The sequence below is a fragment of the Fistularia commersonii genome, chromosome 22 (assembly GCF_037954325.1).
Source record: "Fistularia commersonii isolate RoL2024-O1a breed Wild chromosome 22, RoL_Fcom_v1.0, whole genome shotgun sequence".
Classification (NCBI taxonomy): Eukaryota; Metazoa; Chordata; class Actinopteri; order Syngnathiformes; family Fistulariidae; genus Fistularia; species Fistularia commersonii.
This window is the reverse complement of record NC_141305.1, coordinates 12,028,612-12,045,205: the sequence shown is the minus strand read 5'-3', so window position 1 is coordinate 12,045,205 and position 16,594 is coordinate 12,028,612. Positions and strand designations below refer to the sequence as shown.

The 16,594-nt window shown below is 39.6% G+C and overlaps 1 protein-coding gene across 2 annotated transcripts; it reads left to right on the top strand.

Annotated features, from left to right (window-relative positions):
* The first annotated feature begins 2,370 nt into the window (after positions 1-2,370).
* On the top strand, positions 2,371-15,704 carry ncaph (non-SMC condensin I complex, subunit H). Of its 2 annotated transcripts, XM_086169599.1 has the most exons (19): positions 2,371-2,484; positions 4,009-4,071; positions 4,240-4,456; positions 4,685-4,775; positions 4,862-4,954; positions 5,806-5,923; positions 6,301-6,440; positions 7,510-7,699; positions 9,204-9,286; positions 10,738-10,925; positions 11,112-11,257; positions 11,454-11,560; positions 12,611-12,730; positions 12,921-13,028; positions 13,160-13,300; positions 13,499-13,609; positions 13,996-14,072; positions 14,386-14,461; positions 15,364-15,704. In XM_086169599.1, exons 2-19 carry the CDS (start codon positions 4,026-4,028, stop codon positions 15,421-15,423), a joined length of 2,112 nt encoding a protein of 703 aa, XP_086025725.1. In that variant the 5' UTR covers positions 2,371-2,484; positions 4,009-4,025; the 3' UTR covers positions 15,424-15,704. The 2 variants fall into 2 exon arrangements, with proteins under 2 accessions (XP_086025725.1, XP_086025726.1); XM_086169600.1 differs by lacking the exon at positions 4,009-4,071 and having other exon boundaries at positions 2,378-2,484.
* The last annotated feature ends 890 nt before the right edge of the window (positions 15,705-16,594 follow it).

The window sequence follows — 16,594 nt, the reverse complement described above, 5'->3', positions numbered from 1 at the left end:
TCCATTCGAGAACATTTAAGAAAAACTCTTGCTGTTCACAGTGTTTATACAATATACGGTAGTTCAGATTAGTGATTGAAAACAAATGGTATTCAGGTTTGTGCACTGTTGTTCACATTAACCCGTTCACAAATACATTCACTCACAGCAACGTCAGTTTTCGAAGGCCTTAACACAAGAGTCCACCTAAAGGTTTTCCCAGAATCTCTTGCACTACTGTGTAGTGGTTGATACCACATAAAGAAAATAAGCCAAAAGGACTTGTGTCCACTGTGATATACAACATGGTTAAAACTGCAGAAAATATTTGTGTAACTTTAGGGTTTCATGCTCAGATACATTTCCCTAAGCTTTTATTACAGTTTTGGCAAGGATGTAAAAAAGCAAGAGGTTATCTGTGAGCAGCAGGCCCTATAGAGTGGGATGGCATTAAAGAAAGCCAAGGCACTCTCAACTGTGGAAAACGTAATTGTTATTATACCTTTCAGACACACACTAAAATCAACTGGCATTAAGAGCAATCTGGCTTTATAGCCAGGACCTCACGTCCTCATGTCCACAGAGACAAGACTAAATCAATTATCCCTGAATTGAAACTGTATTTTGAAGTTAAAGGAAAATACTGGAAAGCAGCAGACAGTGTTTACCAAGGGGTAGAGCCAGGGTTTTTAAAATTAATTGGAATTCAATCTTGTTGCAGGCTTACGTCATGCTGCCATCTAGTGAACTGCCATTGCTCTCCATTGTTCCCCTCATTGTCGTGATCAAATTCCCGGTGAAATCTGTTTAGCGATAAAAACATAAGAACAAATGAGATGCTGAACCATTAGAGTGTATTTTAGTTTTGTAATTTGAAAATTGGTTGATTATTATTGTGTAATATTTTGTGATTGCATTACATGAGGTGCACATTTCTTCGCAGTTTGCCGGTTACTCACCAACACAGGAAAGTAGAGATTGATTACTTTGATTTTTTTTTTTTATCATGTTTTAAGAAATAACCTACATAATGATGTTGCACTATTGATGCTACTTGCAGTTTATGTAATCACAACAGCGGGTTTTCTGAAACACATAATGATGACATGTGTTCTGTCAACTTTAACATGACATTGCTTTTGGTTTGATTACCTTAACTGAGTCATGCCACAGTATCTGTCCCTCCAGTGAAACTTTTGGGTAGTTACTTTTATTGCAAGTACAGTCTTTTTTCAAAAGAGCTGCTGCATCAAAAATCCACACTTGTAAAAGCATAAGTCAGTGAGAACATTTCACTGATAAACTACTATTATCAGATAATACAAGGTAAAATGCTATGTATATGTATTCAACATATATTAAATATACTTGTTGAAAAATTATGAGATTAAAAAATGAAGTTTATATAATAACACAATGTCTAAATTAATTATCAATAAAAGCAATTATTTTTGTAATTGTTGGAATTATCAGTGTCCATTGTTCATCTTTTGCAATTTAAATATGATAGCATAACAACTATCCGTCAGATGGCGCTTATCCTGCACAATCATTCACTTCCAATCAACCCACGCAGACGGGGACAAATTTAAAAACTGCGCACAGAAAGGTCCCCTTGTCGGAATCGACCCTTGTCTGGTCTTTCATGCTTTAAGGCCGAAGCGCTAACCACTGCACCATTACTGATGGAAATTGTAATTTTAGTTCCTTTTTTTATCATCATCATTGTCCATTGTTAATGCCATCTTTGCTTTTCACCTTCCCTTTTGTGACATCATCAGCCCCTGTTTTAACTTCTGCTTCGTATTATTGTAACATCTCACCACCAGGATTTGTTCCTGCCCTTGTGACTATAGATATAATGAAACAATTACTAAATTATTATTAGAATAATCAAGAAAGTTTTTATTTTGTTGTTGTTACCATCATCATCGTCGACACCTTTTGTGACATCACAGATCCCTTTTCAGAGCTTCTTTGTATCACGGCAACATCTCGCACACAATACATTTGTTCTTCCCTTGTGACTTTATCGCTACTTGAGGGGCTGAAATGAATGTCAAGTGATTGGAATAAGAGGGACAACTGGACATGATAGACTATTTTCTTTTTACACCGTGGACATTGAAGGATAATAGAAGAAGGTAGGTTGCAGTGTTGTTACACCTTGGGTGCTGACACCTAAAAAAGAACTTTTCCTTTTTTCAAGCTGGAATATACTCTCACAACGTGATTACTCAAGAGTTATCATATTTAATGTTTAAAACTCAACACAGTACATACAAATAGTAAAATGACTCAATGGACTATCCGCCCTGAACACTAGAGGGCAGCATCATTACTTTGTTGCATCATTTTAATAATAGACGAAACGTCGTGACGTAGCTTGCTGTACGTAAACCGTTCGGCGCAAAAATTCAAACGCAGGAAGAAAAAGCACCGGTCGAATTGGTTATACGAAGTTAAATAATTGCTTTTAAACCGCATAGGATTTCTCTTTTTAAGGTAGGTGTGATAAGAGAAGCAGATATTTGTGTACGAAAAACGATTGTATCCTCAATAAGCCACGGTAAGGCGCAGTGTTTGACCATGCTAAACATGCTAAAGTCAGTGCTAATGTTTTCAGAAAAACAAAAATCTAAGTAACCTCAAAGTTAGCGAAATTCATCAGACCACTGCAAACTGTTCATATTTACGTGCTTTGGTGTTGTCGCATTGAGCAATAAGATTAAGAGAAGTGAAAACGACCGCTTTCGTCATTTATTTCTCTATATTTTATTTTTAATGACTGGCAACGTATAATCACATCGGTAAGAGAGTCTGTGTTTATGCTTGTGTTCTTTGTTTATCTGACGGCTCTTTCCAATAGAAGACAATTTTATTCAACATCCAACAAATAATTGCATTAACCTTTTTCGTGGAGAAATTTTGATGAACGGTCAGTCAAAGATTTTAGGTAGGTTTAGGCTGGAGAGAGTAATTTCTCCCCTATCGGTCCTTTATTAATGTTTTCTATAATCTCGGCAACATCCGTTTACCTGTACCAAAACTAAACCTTTACTGCAGAAACTGAAAAAAGACTAAAATGCTTGATACCAGCTCCTGCGTTTAGTGTAATGAGTCTTGCTTGTCTACAAGTTTTCCTTTTACTCTAATTTATGTAAACCTGCACTTATGAAGTACATGTCTTTGTAGCTTCTTGTAACATTGTTAAATTCTATTTGTGTTACTTTATTTTTATGATCACTAATTCAATTGTACGGCTATTTGTTGAGTAAGTATTAACTAGCTGATGTGAAAACTATTCAAATCAGTGATAATGTTTGTAAACACACCCGATCAGCCATAACATTGTGACCAATCCTGAGTATTGTGGAGGCTTTTGCCATCCAAACAACCCTCACCTATAAGAGAATGAACTCCAAGAAAGCTCTGAGGGTGTTTTTTGGTGTCTGGCAACGAGATGTCAGCAACAATCCTTGACGTCTTGTGAGATGGTAGTTGGGGTCTTTGTGGATCTGAAATTGATTTGATGCTCCGGTGTTGTATTTGGAGGCCAGGTCAGGTCTTTCAAGTAGTTGTTGTCTCAACTCCTAAAGCAGTTTTGAAGTGCAACAGGGAGTATTATGCTGCTAAAAGAGAATCGTAATCAGAATTGCTTGATTGGTGAAGTCATTTTGAAACTACAAGGAATTTGCTCTGGTTGACCGTGCTAAACAGACAACATGTAACAACCATTAAATAAGTGAAAAATAGAAATGAGATTAGGACGATCATGATTGATCGGGGCATTATTTATGAGGCAGGCTGTTATGAGGCTGCCGCCGCTATCTAATTATTCTATTGCATTGAGGGGTGTTTTCGGTCTATATCAGTGTTTTATCAGTCACTTGGTTGTTGCTGACCCCTGCAGACTGGAAACAAACCCCACAAGAGCTGCAGCCTCGGAGATGTTCTGACCCAGTCGTCAGGCTTTTCCAGTTTACTTGTCAAAGTCACTCAGGTCCTTACGCTTGATCATATTTCCAGCATCCAGCACTCCAGTTATGAGGACAACATGTTTACTTACTGACTTCTGTACCTCACCCAATGGTAGGTGCCATTGTAACCTGCCGTTCAATAATGTTCATTTAACCTGTCAGTGGTCATAATGTTAAGGCTGGTATGTGAATGCATGTGTTTGACTCTCAGAAGATGAAATGTCTTGACCATTGGGCTTGACTCAGTGTCCACTTCATTAATATTTCTCCCCGTCCTCAGCAAAGATGAGCACAGCATCAACCCCTGCCTCTCTGATACGTCAAGGACTGCCCTCCTTGAAGGGCAAGCGTTTTTCTCCTGCAGCCTGCAGCACCCCACCTCTAGCAGCCTTTCCCGGCAATGACGATGAGCAAGAGAGAAGACAACGCAGGCGGTCACGAGTCATTGACCTTCAGTCTGCTACAGAAACTTCCTTCAATGACTCTGCATCTCATAGGTAGTGGAGCTGTTTAACGGTGCATGTGGTTCTTTGTTTGTTTTTTTTCCTTTTATTTTACCCTGTTTTCTTTTTGGTGGTAGGTTGTCTGTCTTTTTAGGAAAGCTGAAAAGTTTCATCTGGTGATTTCTACAAAAAATGTTAAATCAGGGCTTGGGCCTGCAGTTTGTTTTTGTCCTGATAATACATTTATTAAGTACTTATAGATCATCCTGTGTTTGTATGCAGTACCACAGGGACTCCTGCTGCTGTGCCCAAGTTATCCAATGCACAGATTTCAGAGCATTACTCCACCTGTATCAGACTTTCCACCGAAAATGTAAGTGAACACGCTTTTTGGCATAAATGTTAATTAGTGTTCATGGCAAGTTTATTGACCGAGCTATGTCTTTCTTGTTTAATCAGAAAATTACAACAAAAAATGCCTTTGGCCTGCATCTTATTGATTACATGGCTGATATTCTCAAGCAAAAAGATTCTGATGTCACAAACTTCAAGGTATGTATACTGGGGGATTGAGTGAAAGAACTCAGCTTAAAATGATCATGTTTTGGTTAATATTAGCACAAGTAATCAAAAAGGACTGTCCTCGTTTTAATTGAGTGAATTCAAAAAAAAAAATTCGATGTGTATTAGTGTGGCTACATTGATCACAGACACAATTTGGGGAAAAAAAACTATGAAAATATTTATAAGGTGATAGACATTAATGGTGATGGAAGTTTTTTTTATCAAAGGCTTCTTTAGTGAAGCTTTGATTTAGATTTTAGGAAACTCAGTCAGAGTCAGAACACATTCGGAAGGCTTTTTTTCTACTGGGTTCGCAATTTTTGTAACAAAAGAGTAGATTATATCTTTGCATTTAGCCAAATTAACCTCCCTTGGTTGATTATTCTTACTATCTTTCATTAACAAAACTGTCATAGTATTTTAGTAGGGTGAATTGGGGTTCCTTAAACTCCTCTATGGAAGCTTTGCTTGAGTTTGCTCAGCTGGGTGTAGTCGCCTTCCCACCTGTTTATGTGAATGAGCTGAGCTCCTGACCTTGGAAGTGGCAAGCAGCTGAAACACCTTGAATGGCTCCATAGTAGAGATAGAAGTCTTAGTCTTTTATCTTTGTTTGTCTCAGCCACATTGGAAACACATTGCCTCGGAAGAATGGATGTCTAGAAAATATGGAAATCACATTCAGAATTTTGTAAATTCTATTAAAAAAATGTCAACAGTTACAGTTCAGTAATTTTTTTGTGTTTTATCAATTTCTGCAGTATGTCATGTAACCTGCAAACTTGAAAACATATTCTAAAGGTAGTTTGCATTATGACTCGTGTGTGTGTGTCCTCTTGCAGGTAGCAGCTGGCACGCTGGATGCCAGTACAAAGATCTATGCTGTCCGAGTAGACGCTGTTCATGCTGATGCCTACAAAGTGTTGGGTGGGCTGGGAGCTGAGACGAAACCTGGAGAGGGTGAGAGCCTTGCCCTGATGCAGTTGTGACTGTGTGTACATATAAGGGCTGTGTGACACTAGTTGTACAGCAATTTATTATTAGCAAAACTGCTGGTAAATAACAACACGGCATTTTTCTGAGTCTAACTTCAAGACTGATCACTAGCCACATCAAAACATACATGTGTCTTAACTCCTCAAAAAGATTGGAACTCAGAAGTAATGGAATAATCAGGAAATATGGTCACACGTAATGATTCAATTGTACCATCAACCCAGAATTGTGAAGTATGGTCAGTACCCTCTCCTCTTTTTCCTAATGAATGCAGTATATCTCAGAGGGATTTCTGTCTCTTTTTCCATTCTTCATTCTCCATGGTTACTGTGCAATTATAGATAATGGTCAAAAGCTGGAAGAAGGAGATGAAGAAATGGAGGTGTCTGCAAAGCAGCCTAAGAAGAGGAGGCCTCCTAAGAAGACAGTGGAACAGAACCTGAGCAACATCAATAGCACTGAGTCAGAGAGGAGATGTGAGGTACGTATCTTTATACAACTCACCGATTCACATGGCATCCAGGACCATTCCTGAATTTTAACTGTATATTTCTGTTTGTTTAACTTTTATGAGTTACTTGATGTATTTAGATTTAAAAAGCTTAGTTGTGTATTGTTTCCACTCGGCCAGAAAAACCTGAATAATGATTGACCAATTCACTTGTCATAGGAGAAACAGTCAAATGTGCTAGAAAGGTATTTCTCTTCCTGCTTCTCTTCTTCCTTGTGAGTGAGCGCAAGCAGGGCCAAAGTTAGGCACTTGCATATTTGCTGTCATGCTGTATTGCGGCATATCAGTTCTCTGCTTCCAGTCGGTGCAGCACGGCACGTCATGTCACGCTACCAGCCAATCAAGTTAACAAGTCCCCACAGAGCTATGTTTTTATTCAACTTTGTTGCATAAATTAGGAATTTTTCAGGCCCCAGAGAGGCCCTTTTTAAACTTTTTTTAAACTTCTAGGGGCAAACTGCGGGCAAACACAGAAACTGTTGCTAGTATTATCACCATGAGTGATACATTTGTCATCATTTCTAGATTGAAAGTGATTATATAAGTTAATAGCCATAGGCCGCACAACTATTAAATCGGATATCTGGGGGAAGAAAAGGAATAAACTTGTAGTTTGCTGTGTCAGTTTCCTCAAATCCCAGTTAAAGCTAGATTCTGTTTCTAAAATGCAAACGTGCCTGTTTGGGAAAAAAAAATGTATCCCTGGTTCAATTCTTATTGCTCTGCAGATTTGTCATGTAAATGCTACAGTTCCATTTATTTCCATCAAGACTTAGTCAGGCCTGAGATAACTTTTTCAGTCTGTGTCTGTCTTTGTTTGATTGAAGTGAATTTTATTTTTAAGTCATAACGTCATCTCTGCTCTAACATGATTATACAAACATATGTAATCATATCCTCAGATGACGGATAAGTTTGTTTTGTGCCTTACAGACACGGGTCAGCAACCTCTCATCTCGAGATACTTATCTTTTCTGTCCCCATTGACATGTCATACCAGGATTGCCTGACTGCATTTCTTTCAACTATTCCCGTCCAGGTGGACCCCATGTTTCAGCGGATGGCCTCCTCCTTCGATGAGAGCAGCACGGCTGGAGTCTTCCTGTCAGTTTTGTTCAGTGAGAACAGTCGCTGTGAGCTGCTTTTTCCATCCTACATGACCCTGCTACAGTCAAAACCATCCTACTCCCCTCCACCACCACAGAGTGTCCCTGCTGAGCCATTTATGGGTAAGAAAAGACAAAAAACATAAAGTGATTTCCTTTTACCTTTGTTTGTCTCAAGATTCAAAGCGTTTATTGCCACATGCACACTGTAGAAACGTGTTTCCCTGTACAGTGAAATTCCAACTTTGCTGTCCGCAGTGCATTGAGATATGTGCTGGTGAGAGTGTAAACATTGTTATAAATATGATAATAGATATGATTTTGAACATTGCAACAGAACCGTGAGTACGATTCAGTGCAAAAAGACATTTGAGGACAGCTTGGTGTGCAAGTCACAAAGTGCAGGTGCAAGGATGATCGCAAATTAAGTGGCATTAGACTTTACATGTGCAGGGAGATGAATGAGTATCAGCTGTAATAAGTGATGGCAGTCGGGTAGAACAAGTTCTTTAATCGTGTTGTCCTACATTTCACACTCCTGTACCACCAGCCGGAGGGTAGGGGTCTGAACAGTCCATGTTGGGGGTGAGCGTGGTTCTTGGCGATGGAGGCAGCTCTCCTGTGGGATCTGCGGTGGCGGACTCTCTGCAGAGAAGGCAGTGGAGTTCTGGTGATTCTCTCTGCAGTCTTTACCACTCGCTGCAGGCGTCCGCGGTCCAGAGCAGTGGTGCTGCCATACCGCACAGTGATGCAGCTGGTTAGGATGCTCTCAAAAATGCAGCTGTAGAAGTTGCTGAGAATCTCAGGCAACATGCCAAGTGTGTTAGTTTGTGGGGTATGACCGTATTGAATGCGGAGCTGTAGTCCACAAAGACCATCCCAATGTAGGAGTATTCTAGGTGGGACAGGGCGTAGTGGAGGGTGGCGGCTCTGGTGCGTTCTAAATGTGGGCCAGGACCAGTCTCTCGAAGCACTGCATAATGATCGGAGTGCTACTGGCCTGTAGTCATTCAGGCAGGTGGATGGGTTCCTCTTTTTGAGGGGGACGATGGTTGTGTTCTTTAAGCAGATGAGGACAATGATTTTATAATTATTAAACAAGCAAAGCAAAAAAAAATAAACTGCATATTACAAAAAAAAACAGGGTTCATATTCACAATTCTTCCTCAGTCTAATGATTTCATGATGGATTTCCTTCGGAAATTATTTCCTATGTGAAGTTGAGACTGAATTACCTTGAAAAGTAATTCAAACGGAAATCGTAGCCCTCAAGAGCTCAACAAAGGTGAACTTCTAAAGAAGCTCACAGAAGACAGGAAAGGGCTCTTTTAAGATGCTGTTTAACCCACTAATCAGATGAGAAAAATATGACGTGGGAAGAAGGAATATCCTGTAAATATTGAATGTCAGTGAGCTAAGTTTACACAGCTGATATGATACAGGGGTCATGTCTTCTTCTCTGAATCAAATGCATCTCCTCTGAAGGCAGGAACAATGTGGCTTCTAAATCCAGTTAATGTCTTTATGGCTCATCCCGTGTATCATTTTTTTGTCAGTCTTACCACAATGTCCATCTGTCTTGTACTATTTCTCTGAATTCCATGTCTCTGTGCTGTGAATATGACAGCTGGACTGAGGCGTTCCCAGGAGAAAAGCTCCATCTGCCCCTCGCTGCAGGACTTCTCCTTTACCAGCTGGAACCCAGAGAAGGTCAGCCGTTAGCATGCTCTCCAGGGTACAAACCACCCAGGTTTATTCTGCTTCTGTTACATCAGTGTAGTGATCTTTAAATTCAGTATGGGTCCATTTTAGACAAAATGCAAATACACTGTCAATGTTTCTTTTCACAGCTGATTGCCTTGTTGCAGGCCTTAAGGGCTCTTTGCTTCCAGCCCAATAAAGAGAATTACATTAAGATAATACTGTATTGATCCCCATAGGGGGAATTCAGGTGTCGCAGCAGCACATGGCAGAGGACAGGTATCAAAAGACATTAAACAATAACAATGAATAGAGACATTAAAAAGGACAGAGACAACAGCAGTAAAAGGTTGAAAGATTCATAAACTGCTACACGAGGATAGGAGTAAAGTGACGTGAGTGAATGACAGTTGCAGGGAGTGGCCAGTAGTACAGATGCAACTCCGGCCGGTCAGAGTTGTGTGCTTCTCAGAATGCTGTTGTACAATCTGATAGCCTTGGACACAAAAGAGCGAATTAAAAGAACAGAATTTGTATTATTGAATTGTATTGCCTATCCAATTGAGTTATAATTGATTAAATGGCTCCATCTCCCAGGTACATATAGATAGAATTTTCATCATCCTGCTTTGGAAAATCTATGATGCACTTATCTATGTCATAATTAAGAGAAAGAAATTTGTTGAATATGAACTTTATCATGATGATAGCACATGATTTGTGTTTTGAATTTTTAATCCAGGAAAAAAAATTGCCCTCCTCTGGTTATGAACGGCCATCTGTCACTTTTAGAATAACCCATTTCCTGTTGTTCCGTTGCCCTGTCAACATGTGAAACCTCGTACTCAGACCAAGACCATGCAAATGTTGGCATTATTAAAATTATGCCAGTTTATTGGGAGTTTAAGGGATTTTTCCTTTGTTTACGGTTATTTGATTGGGAAACCAAACAAGTTAAAGCAAAAGGATAAAAGGACATAACAGAAAAAAGGAGCATCCAGCTATCTTCCCCCGCTTATGCTGAGTCGGGTCACGGGGGCAGCATCCGTAGCAGTGAGGCCCAGACCTCTCAGATGGAGGCATCCTGACCAGATGCCGAGCCACCTCACCTGACACCTCCCAGGTGGAGGAACAGCGGCTCTACTCTGAACTCCTCCCAGATGACCGAACTTCTCACCCTATCTCTTAGGGAGAGCCCGGCCACCCTGCTGAGGAAACCCATTTCAACCATTTGTATCCGCGATCTCGTTCTTTCGGGCACTATCCACAGTTCTCAATATCAATTTATACTAGCTATTTAAGCTGCTATCTCATCCTTATTTTCAGGCCTAATTTCACACTTCCAGGAACTACAGCTCTTATAACTCCTGCTCTTCTCTTCTCCTTCGTGCTTAATGAACAGCTCTAATCGAACTGTCTGATCCAAGCTCAGCATTCATCTGGCATCTGTCTTCTTTCAGACCACAAATCAGCTCCTGGATAAGATGAAGCAGGGAGACCATGTGTTTGATGTAAATGCGGAGCCCGAACTCGAGGACGACGACTACCAGGACTTTGACGCAGACTGTGATGAGGGAATGGGGGACACCGGGGAAGGAGGCAAAGAGCACAGAGAAGGCTGTGAGTCCTCTGGCTCTGGAAAAGGAAGGTGAGAAAAGTTCATTTAGAGCAGTTAAGCAAGAATGTTTAACATAAACTATTGTGTTGACAAAAAACATTGGATTATTATTAGGTTTACCCCATTTTTTAAACTTACTTTCAGCCTCTTTATTTAATTTTTTGATAAGAGTGGACAAGTGCCTATTTGAATTTTTTTTCGTGTGATACCTGGCAGGGATGTGATTCCCATAGGAGAGGGAGACATCGCCACCATGTGTCTGCAACTGTCTTCTCAGCCCAGGGAGTACTCTTACTTCAGCCCCGGGACTATGGCCACATGGGCGGGACCGGGCTACTGGCAGTTCAAGCCAAAGCACAAATGTGAGTTTTCTACTCCACAGCAGTTCATTGTAATGCTGCCACAGTGAGAGATACGTGTGTGTGTGTGTGTGCCCTCACATGCGCATGATACTCATTGGGTTTGCATTTCATAATTGCGTTTTACAGTTGTTAGATTATGGAGTTGTTGGTGGTGAATATATATGTTTAATGACAAGTCTCTGCAAATCTCTTAAAGTGGATCATGTGGCTGACAAGGAGATACGCAAAAGGAAAGTCAAGAAAGCGTTTGACCTAGACTTTGAGGCAGACATCAACTTCGACACCTACTTCCGTAACACGAGGGTAATTTCAGCCTGTTATTTGGATTTGTGTATTTCTGTTTCTCTGTGTTTTGTAAGATGTATTAAATACTTGGTGATATCCCCTTACTAATTACATTTGAAGTCCATTATAGTTGGCCACTAAGAAATCATTCTATTCGAGCAAGCCTATCATGTCATTGTTTTTACCAATGACACTACTTCAAAAATCCTTCTCACTTATGAATATAGTGATTCATGAACATCACAATTAAGAAGTCACATTTAAGGGAAATTCAGGTATTATTTAAGCGTCTGATGTGCAAATTTCAATTTTTCATTAATCCTATGTCCGGGTATGTTTATAAACCTATATTCATGTTATCTTTTAAAACAGGGCCCTGCTGGCTGACAAAATCATAATCAAAGATAGTCTTATCACAATATTTCTATATCTTTTAGATTTTCAGTATAACTGTTTTTGAGTGTATTGTTAAGGGTAATATCAAAATTCAATAACTTATTTTGTTCAATGTGTTACACCAAAGAGAGAAGTGAATGAATTCTTTTGATACTGAAAGAAATGTATTTTTTGCCACCCCACCTGTATTTAACAGTAATAACATTTAAGATCGAAGCTTAAAATCCCAAAGTTCTCCCCGATGCCTCATGCATGCTGTAGTAACAAGAACACTTGGACAAGCTTGGCAGAGAGTGGGAATTGAATTAGGAACGTTCAGTTCAGTACAATCATACAAGCCGCCTGAGTCACACCACCCCATGATATGATACTTTTATATGGTACTTTTTGATGCATTCCCCAAAATAACAGGATTTAGTGCTTTGGGAATTGTGTGAGAGACAATGGGCAAACTTAGACAGCGGGCAAACTTACACCGAAGAATGTAACTTCTGTCGAAAGATGTTGGTTAGATTGAGATTTGTTTTGATTCAATGATAGCTAACATGTGGGATATTGGTTTTGTGAATAGAATTAACTGAGGTCGGTTTAAATGCCGTCCAAATAATGAGTTTATGAGTGTCTATTATGTATTGGGAAAATTCAATCATTGTATCCGCTTTCGTGTCCCAGGCTGCCACCACTCTCAACAAGACAGCCCTCAGTGCCAGCACCAAGAAAACAACTCTTCCAGCAGACTTCCAGTACCCTCCAGAGACCCTTTCCCAGCTCAGCCTTAAACCCTCCTTCTCGGTGAGGCCTCGCTTCCTGTGCCTGATTTATGTGGAAAATCAAACATAACACTCAGAGCCATGTGAAAGTGGAGGATGGGTTTTTGAAGGCCAGATCTTTGCTGTTTTTATCCTCTGCACAGTAGGAGGAAATTGATAAGTGATTGTTTGTTACACAATAAAAGTGATATAAAGATTTCTCACCTCCCCAGTTATGTAAAGAAGGACAGAAGAGGCTGTCAGGGGAGCTTGGGGAAGCTATTGGTGACTATAACTACAACAACGCCAATGATACTGCCAACTTTTGCCCAGGTCTTGAGGTGAGAAACTAAGTTTCGTTATGGTTATCCAGAATATAAGATAACAAAGTATCCACATTAAAGATACATTGCAAAGCAGGTGAGGGCACCCCACTTGGTCTAGTGACGTTTTCATCTTGTCCTTTCTTCAGGGTGGTGACAGTGACGATGACGTTGAAGGATTCGTGGGTATTGAGGATACACAGTGTGCCACAAACAGTTTGCCTGCGACCTCATTTGAGGAAGGTGTCTCCACCTATGGAGAGGACGATCTTGTACCTGAGCCACACCGGGTGCGTTACACAATATCTTGGATACACCGCAGTCTCTTGTTGTACTTTTAAAAGTATCGTCACTTTGCCAGGAGGCTGTAAGTTGCTACCTGCTTATGATCAATACAACTGCTGCAGGGAAAAAAGTTATTTCCTGGTGTTTTGAAGGACTGCAGTTTGCCTTGCTTTTTCACCTTCTTGTGTTTATCATCCTTCTAGGTCAACAAAATCGAAATCAACTATGCCAAGACGGCTAAGAAAATGGACATGAAAAGGCTCAAAAACAGCATGTGGAGCCTCCTTACAGAAAGTCCAGAAAAGCCCACTAAGGTAGCCTCATACACCTCACCTGTCTGTAGCTGAAAGAAAGTTTCCACTGGTCCTGGAAAGCCTTACAAAGGCTGGACCATTTTGCCCACTAACTCCAAAACCCTATTTTACATTATAAACCTTTCCCATAATGCATGTCAGAGTACCCCAAATTGATATCATTTGGAAGCGTCAGAGCGCATATTTTTTGAAGTATCTCAGTACATTTGAACAGGTTCTCTTGTGTAAAAGCTATTAATTGTAACAAAGAAGAAGAAAACTCAGAAGGTGGTAAGTGTGCTTCACCACTTCGGTATATAGTAGCTTACAGCTAATCTTAGATATTTAGCCGCGCTTATTTTTGATAATGGAATATTTTAAGAGTAAATTCTTCATTCTCATTGCAGGAGGCAGAGACTGTTGAAGCACCGGAAGTGTGCGGGGAGAAGGTTTTCAGTCAAACCACAAAGACCCTGCTTAAAAGGTATCAAGACATCTCCTGTGGTGCGGCATCCTTGTCTGTGCAAGCACTGAGGAATAGGAATAATAGCTATAATATTAATTTTATAGTAACATAGTATTGGATGCCAATATATTTAACTGTACACATTATGTTGAACCTGTTTTCAGGGACAATGTCTCTACAGTGTTTATTAGCTGTCCAGTTTTAATTCTCTTTCTCACATAAAAATGGTGTTTATAAACTTCTGTCAAGCATTTCTAATTAGAAACCTTCTTCTCACAACAGCATATCAGTCTAACATTTCCTCTGTGTTTCTTTTTCTCCGGTGGTACAGACTTCCCAACACAATGGCTCAGAACCTGTCAATTCCTCTTGCCTTTGTGGCATTGCTCCATCTTGCCAATGAAAGGGTGAGTGTATGGGGGAAAAAAAAAACCATTTTTTTTCATTTGATTTATTTTTTCTTTTCTTGATTTGCTTTACTTTTATCTTAGAATCTCAGAGTGAGATGTTGGTTTTTTTTTTGAAAAATCTCACAATTTCATTTAATTGTTATTTTTCTTAAGAAATGTAATTAAATAAAGCAACACTCATCAGAGAATCAGGTTTAAAAGGGTCTACTAAAGAAAATCACTCATGATTGTCTAGCCGGGGTGCTTTGAAGCAAGCCCTTGTTAATTTGTAAACAACAAACACAGAACTAAAACAACCAAAAACAAACTGGCAAAATCAGTCAGCAGCCTAATCTGTCATTCTATTGGCCCCATTCTGACTCGATGAACCAGGGGTCTGCCAACTTTCAATCCTATTTATTATCAGCAAGATGTGATAATGGCTTAGAGCAGGGGTGTCAAACATGCAGACCAGCTTTAATCTGGCGTGTGAGATTGTTTTGAAAGGTAAGAAAATGCGCAGCTATTTTTCAATGAAAGAAACTGTTGTCATGTCATCCGGGTCACTCGACAATAGATTTTCCTCCATGTGGCCCCTGAGTTGAAATGAGTTTGTCACCCATGGCTTAGAGGGCCTGGAACTTTTTGATTCTGCCTTACTGTGAGTGTCTTAACTGTGCCTGAATGTTATGCTTTTCTAACGAGTCTGGTATCACACATTGAGATAATCGATAAGGAAGATGATGGTAGGTATTTTAATGTAGCAGAGTAAGGCTACATGCTTCCCTGGATTTTTTGCTGCACCATAATTGTGAGCTGTAGAGCAGCTATATATGACTTAAAGTACTCTTAATCCTACATTGATGCTAAAGCTTCCCATCTGACAGTTAGCTTCCCTTTTTCTTTGTTTCCTTCAACAGAATCTGGAGCTGGTGAAGGTTGATGACATGTCAGATATCATCATCAAACAAGGCCACTGAGGAGGGAAGATGTCATGTCCTGTCGAAAATCTTTGTTATTCTGTTTGTGCTGTGTATTTTAACCAATATTCATGTGTGTCTCTGATTGAAATGTTTTCCATCACTTCTCCAGAAAATCTGAAATAAGGCACAATCTAAACCTTTCTTATTTTCCAGAGAAATTCTGCTTCAAACATCTGTTTCTTTCATTTTTACCACATTACAGAATATTGTCATGTTGCTGTACTGAACTGCTTCATGGCAAGACAAAAAGTGTAAAAAGAATAAAACCCTTTTTCTTACATTTCTTTGTCTAAAATGATTTCATAAGCATTTCCCCCAAACTTTTTTTATTAATATTCCTCATAATGCATCAGATAGTGTTCTGTCACACTTAAGAATGTCACAGCAGATTGTGTTTGAAAATCATTTCCAAAAGTTTGCAGTAGTTTTTAGGCACTTATGAGTCACGTGATCCTGAAACTGTTGTCAAAGATGATGGAAGGGAATGAGTCTTTCCATGCAGACAAAACCAGTTTGTCAGGTTTCAGCTGGTATTTCAATGTGGCATGTATTGACAGCAATGCATTAAGAGCCCACAAGACTAGAGAAACACCCAGTGTGAGTGCCAGGGCCTTCAGCTGGAACTATTTCTCTTGATTTTGAAAATGTAAAACAGAAATGGTAAAAAATGCCACCATTTATCACTTGTCGGTGACTGTACGCTTGAGAAATGTTCAAGATCTGAGCCACAAAACATTGTTATAACAGTAGATACTGAGTCACTGCGTTGAGGAATCAACAGCCAGTGGTTCACACCGCACGTCACGCTGCAGAAAAACACAGCACACCGTCAGGTGATTACAAATTGATGTCACTGTCTTCATGTGAAGAAATTACCTGTTAACAGGGAAATTGATATTTTAGATGTTAGGAGTCCCAAAATAATAAGCTAAATTATCAATAGAATGAGTACACATAGAAAACAAATATATATATTCTTCCTGTGATGACAAAGCACAACAGTTGAATTAACTGGAAAATGCCAACCACCCACATTTTTTGTTGTTTTATCGAACGACAAAATATATTAGATTTTTATGAGTTCAACTTTGAACAGATTATGTAAATGTGTGAACTGCATATCCATTGTTAATAATTCATTTCAATGAAGTTGAAAAAGTCAGCTATG

Coding starts and splice junctions, on each gene's coding strand:
- ncaph (XM_086169599.1), top strand. CDS start 4,026: ATGAGGACAACATGTTTACTTACTGACTTCTGTACCTCACCCAATG. Junction 9,287..10,737: donor CCAGCTGGAACCCAGAGAAG/GTCAGCCGTTAG, acceptor GTCTTCTTTCAG/ACCACAAATCAGCTCCTGGA. Junction 10,926..11,111: donor TCTGGCTCTGGAAAAGGAAG/GTGAGAAAAGTT, acceptor GATACCTGGCAG/GGATGTGATTCCCATAGGAG.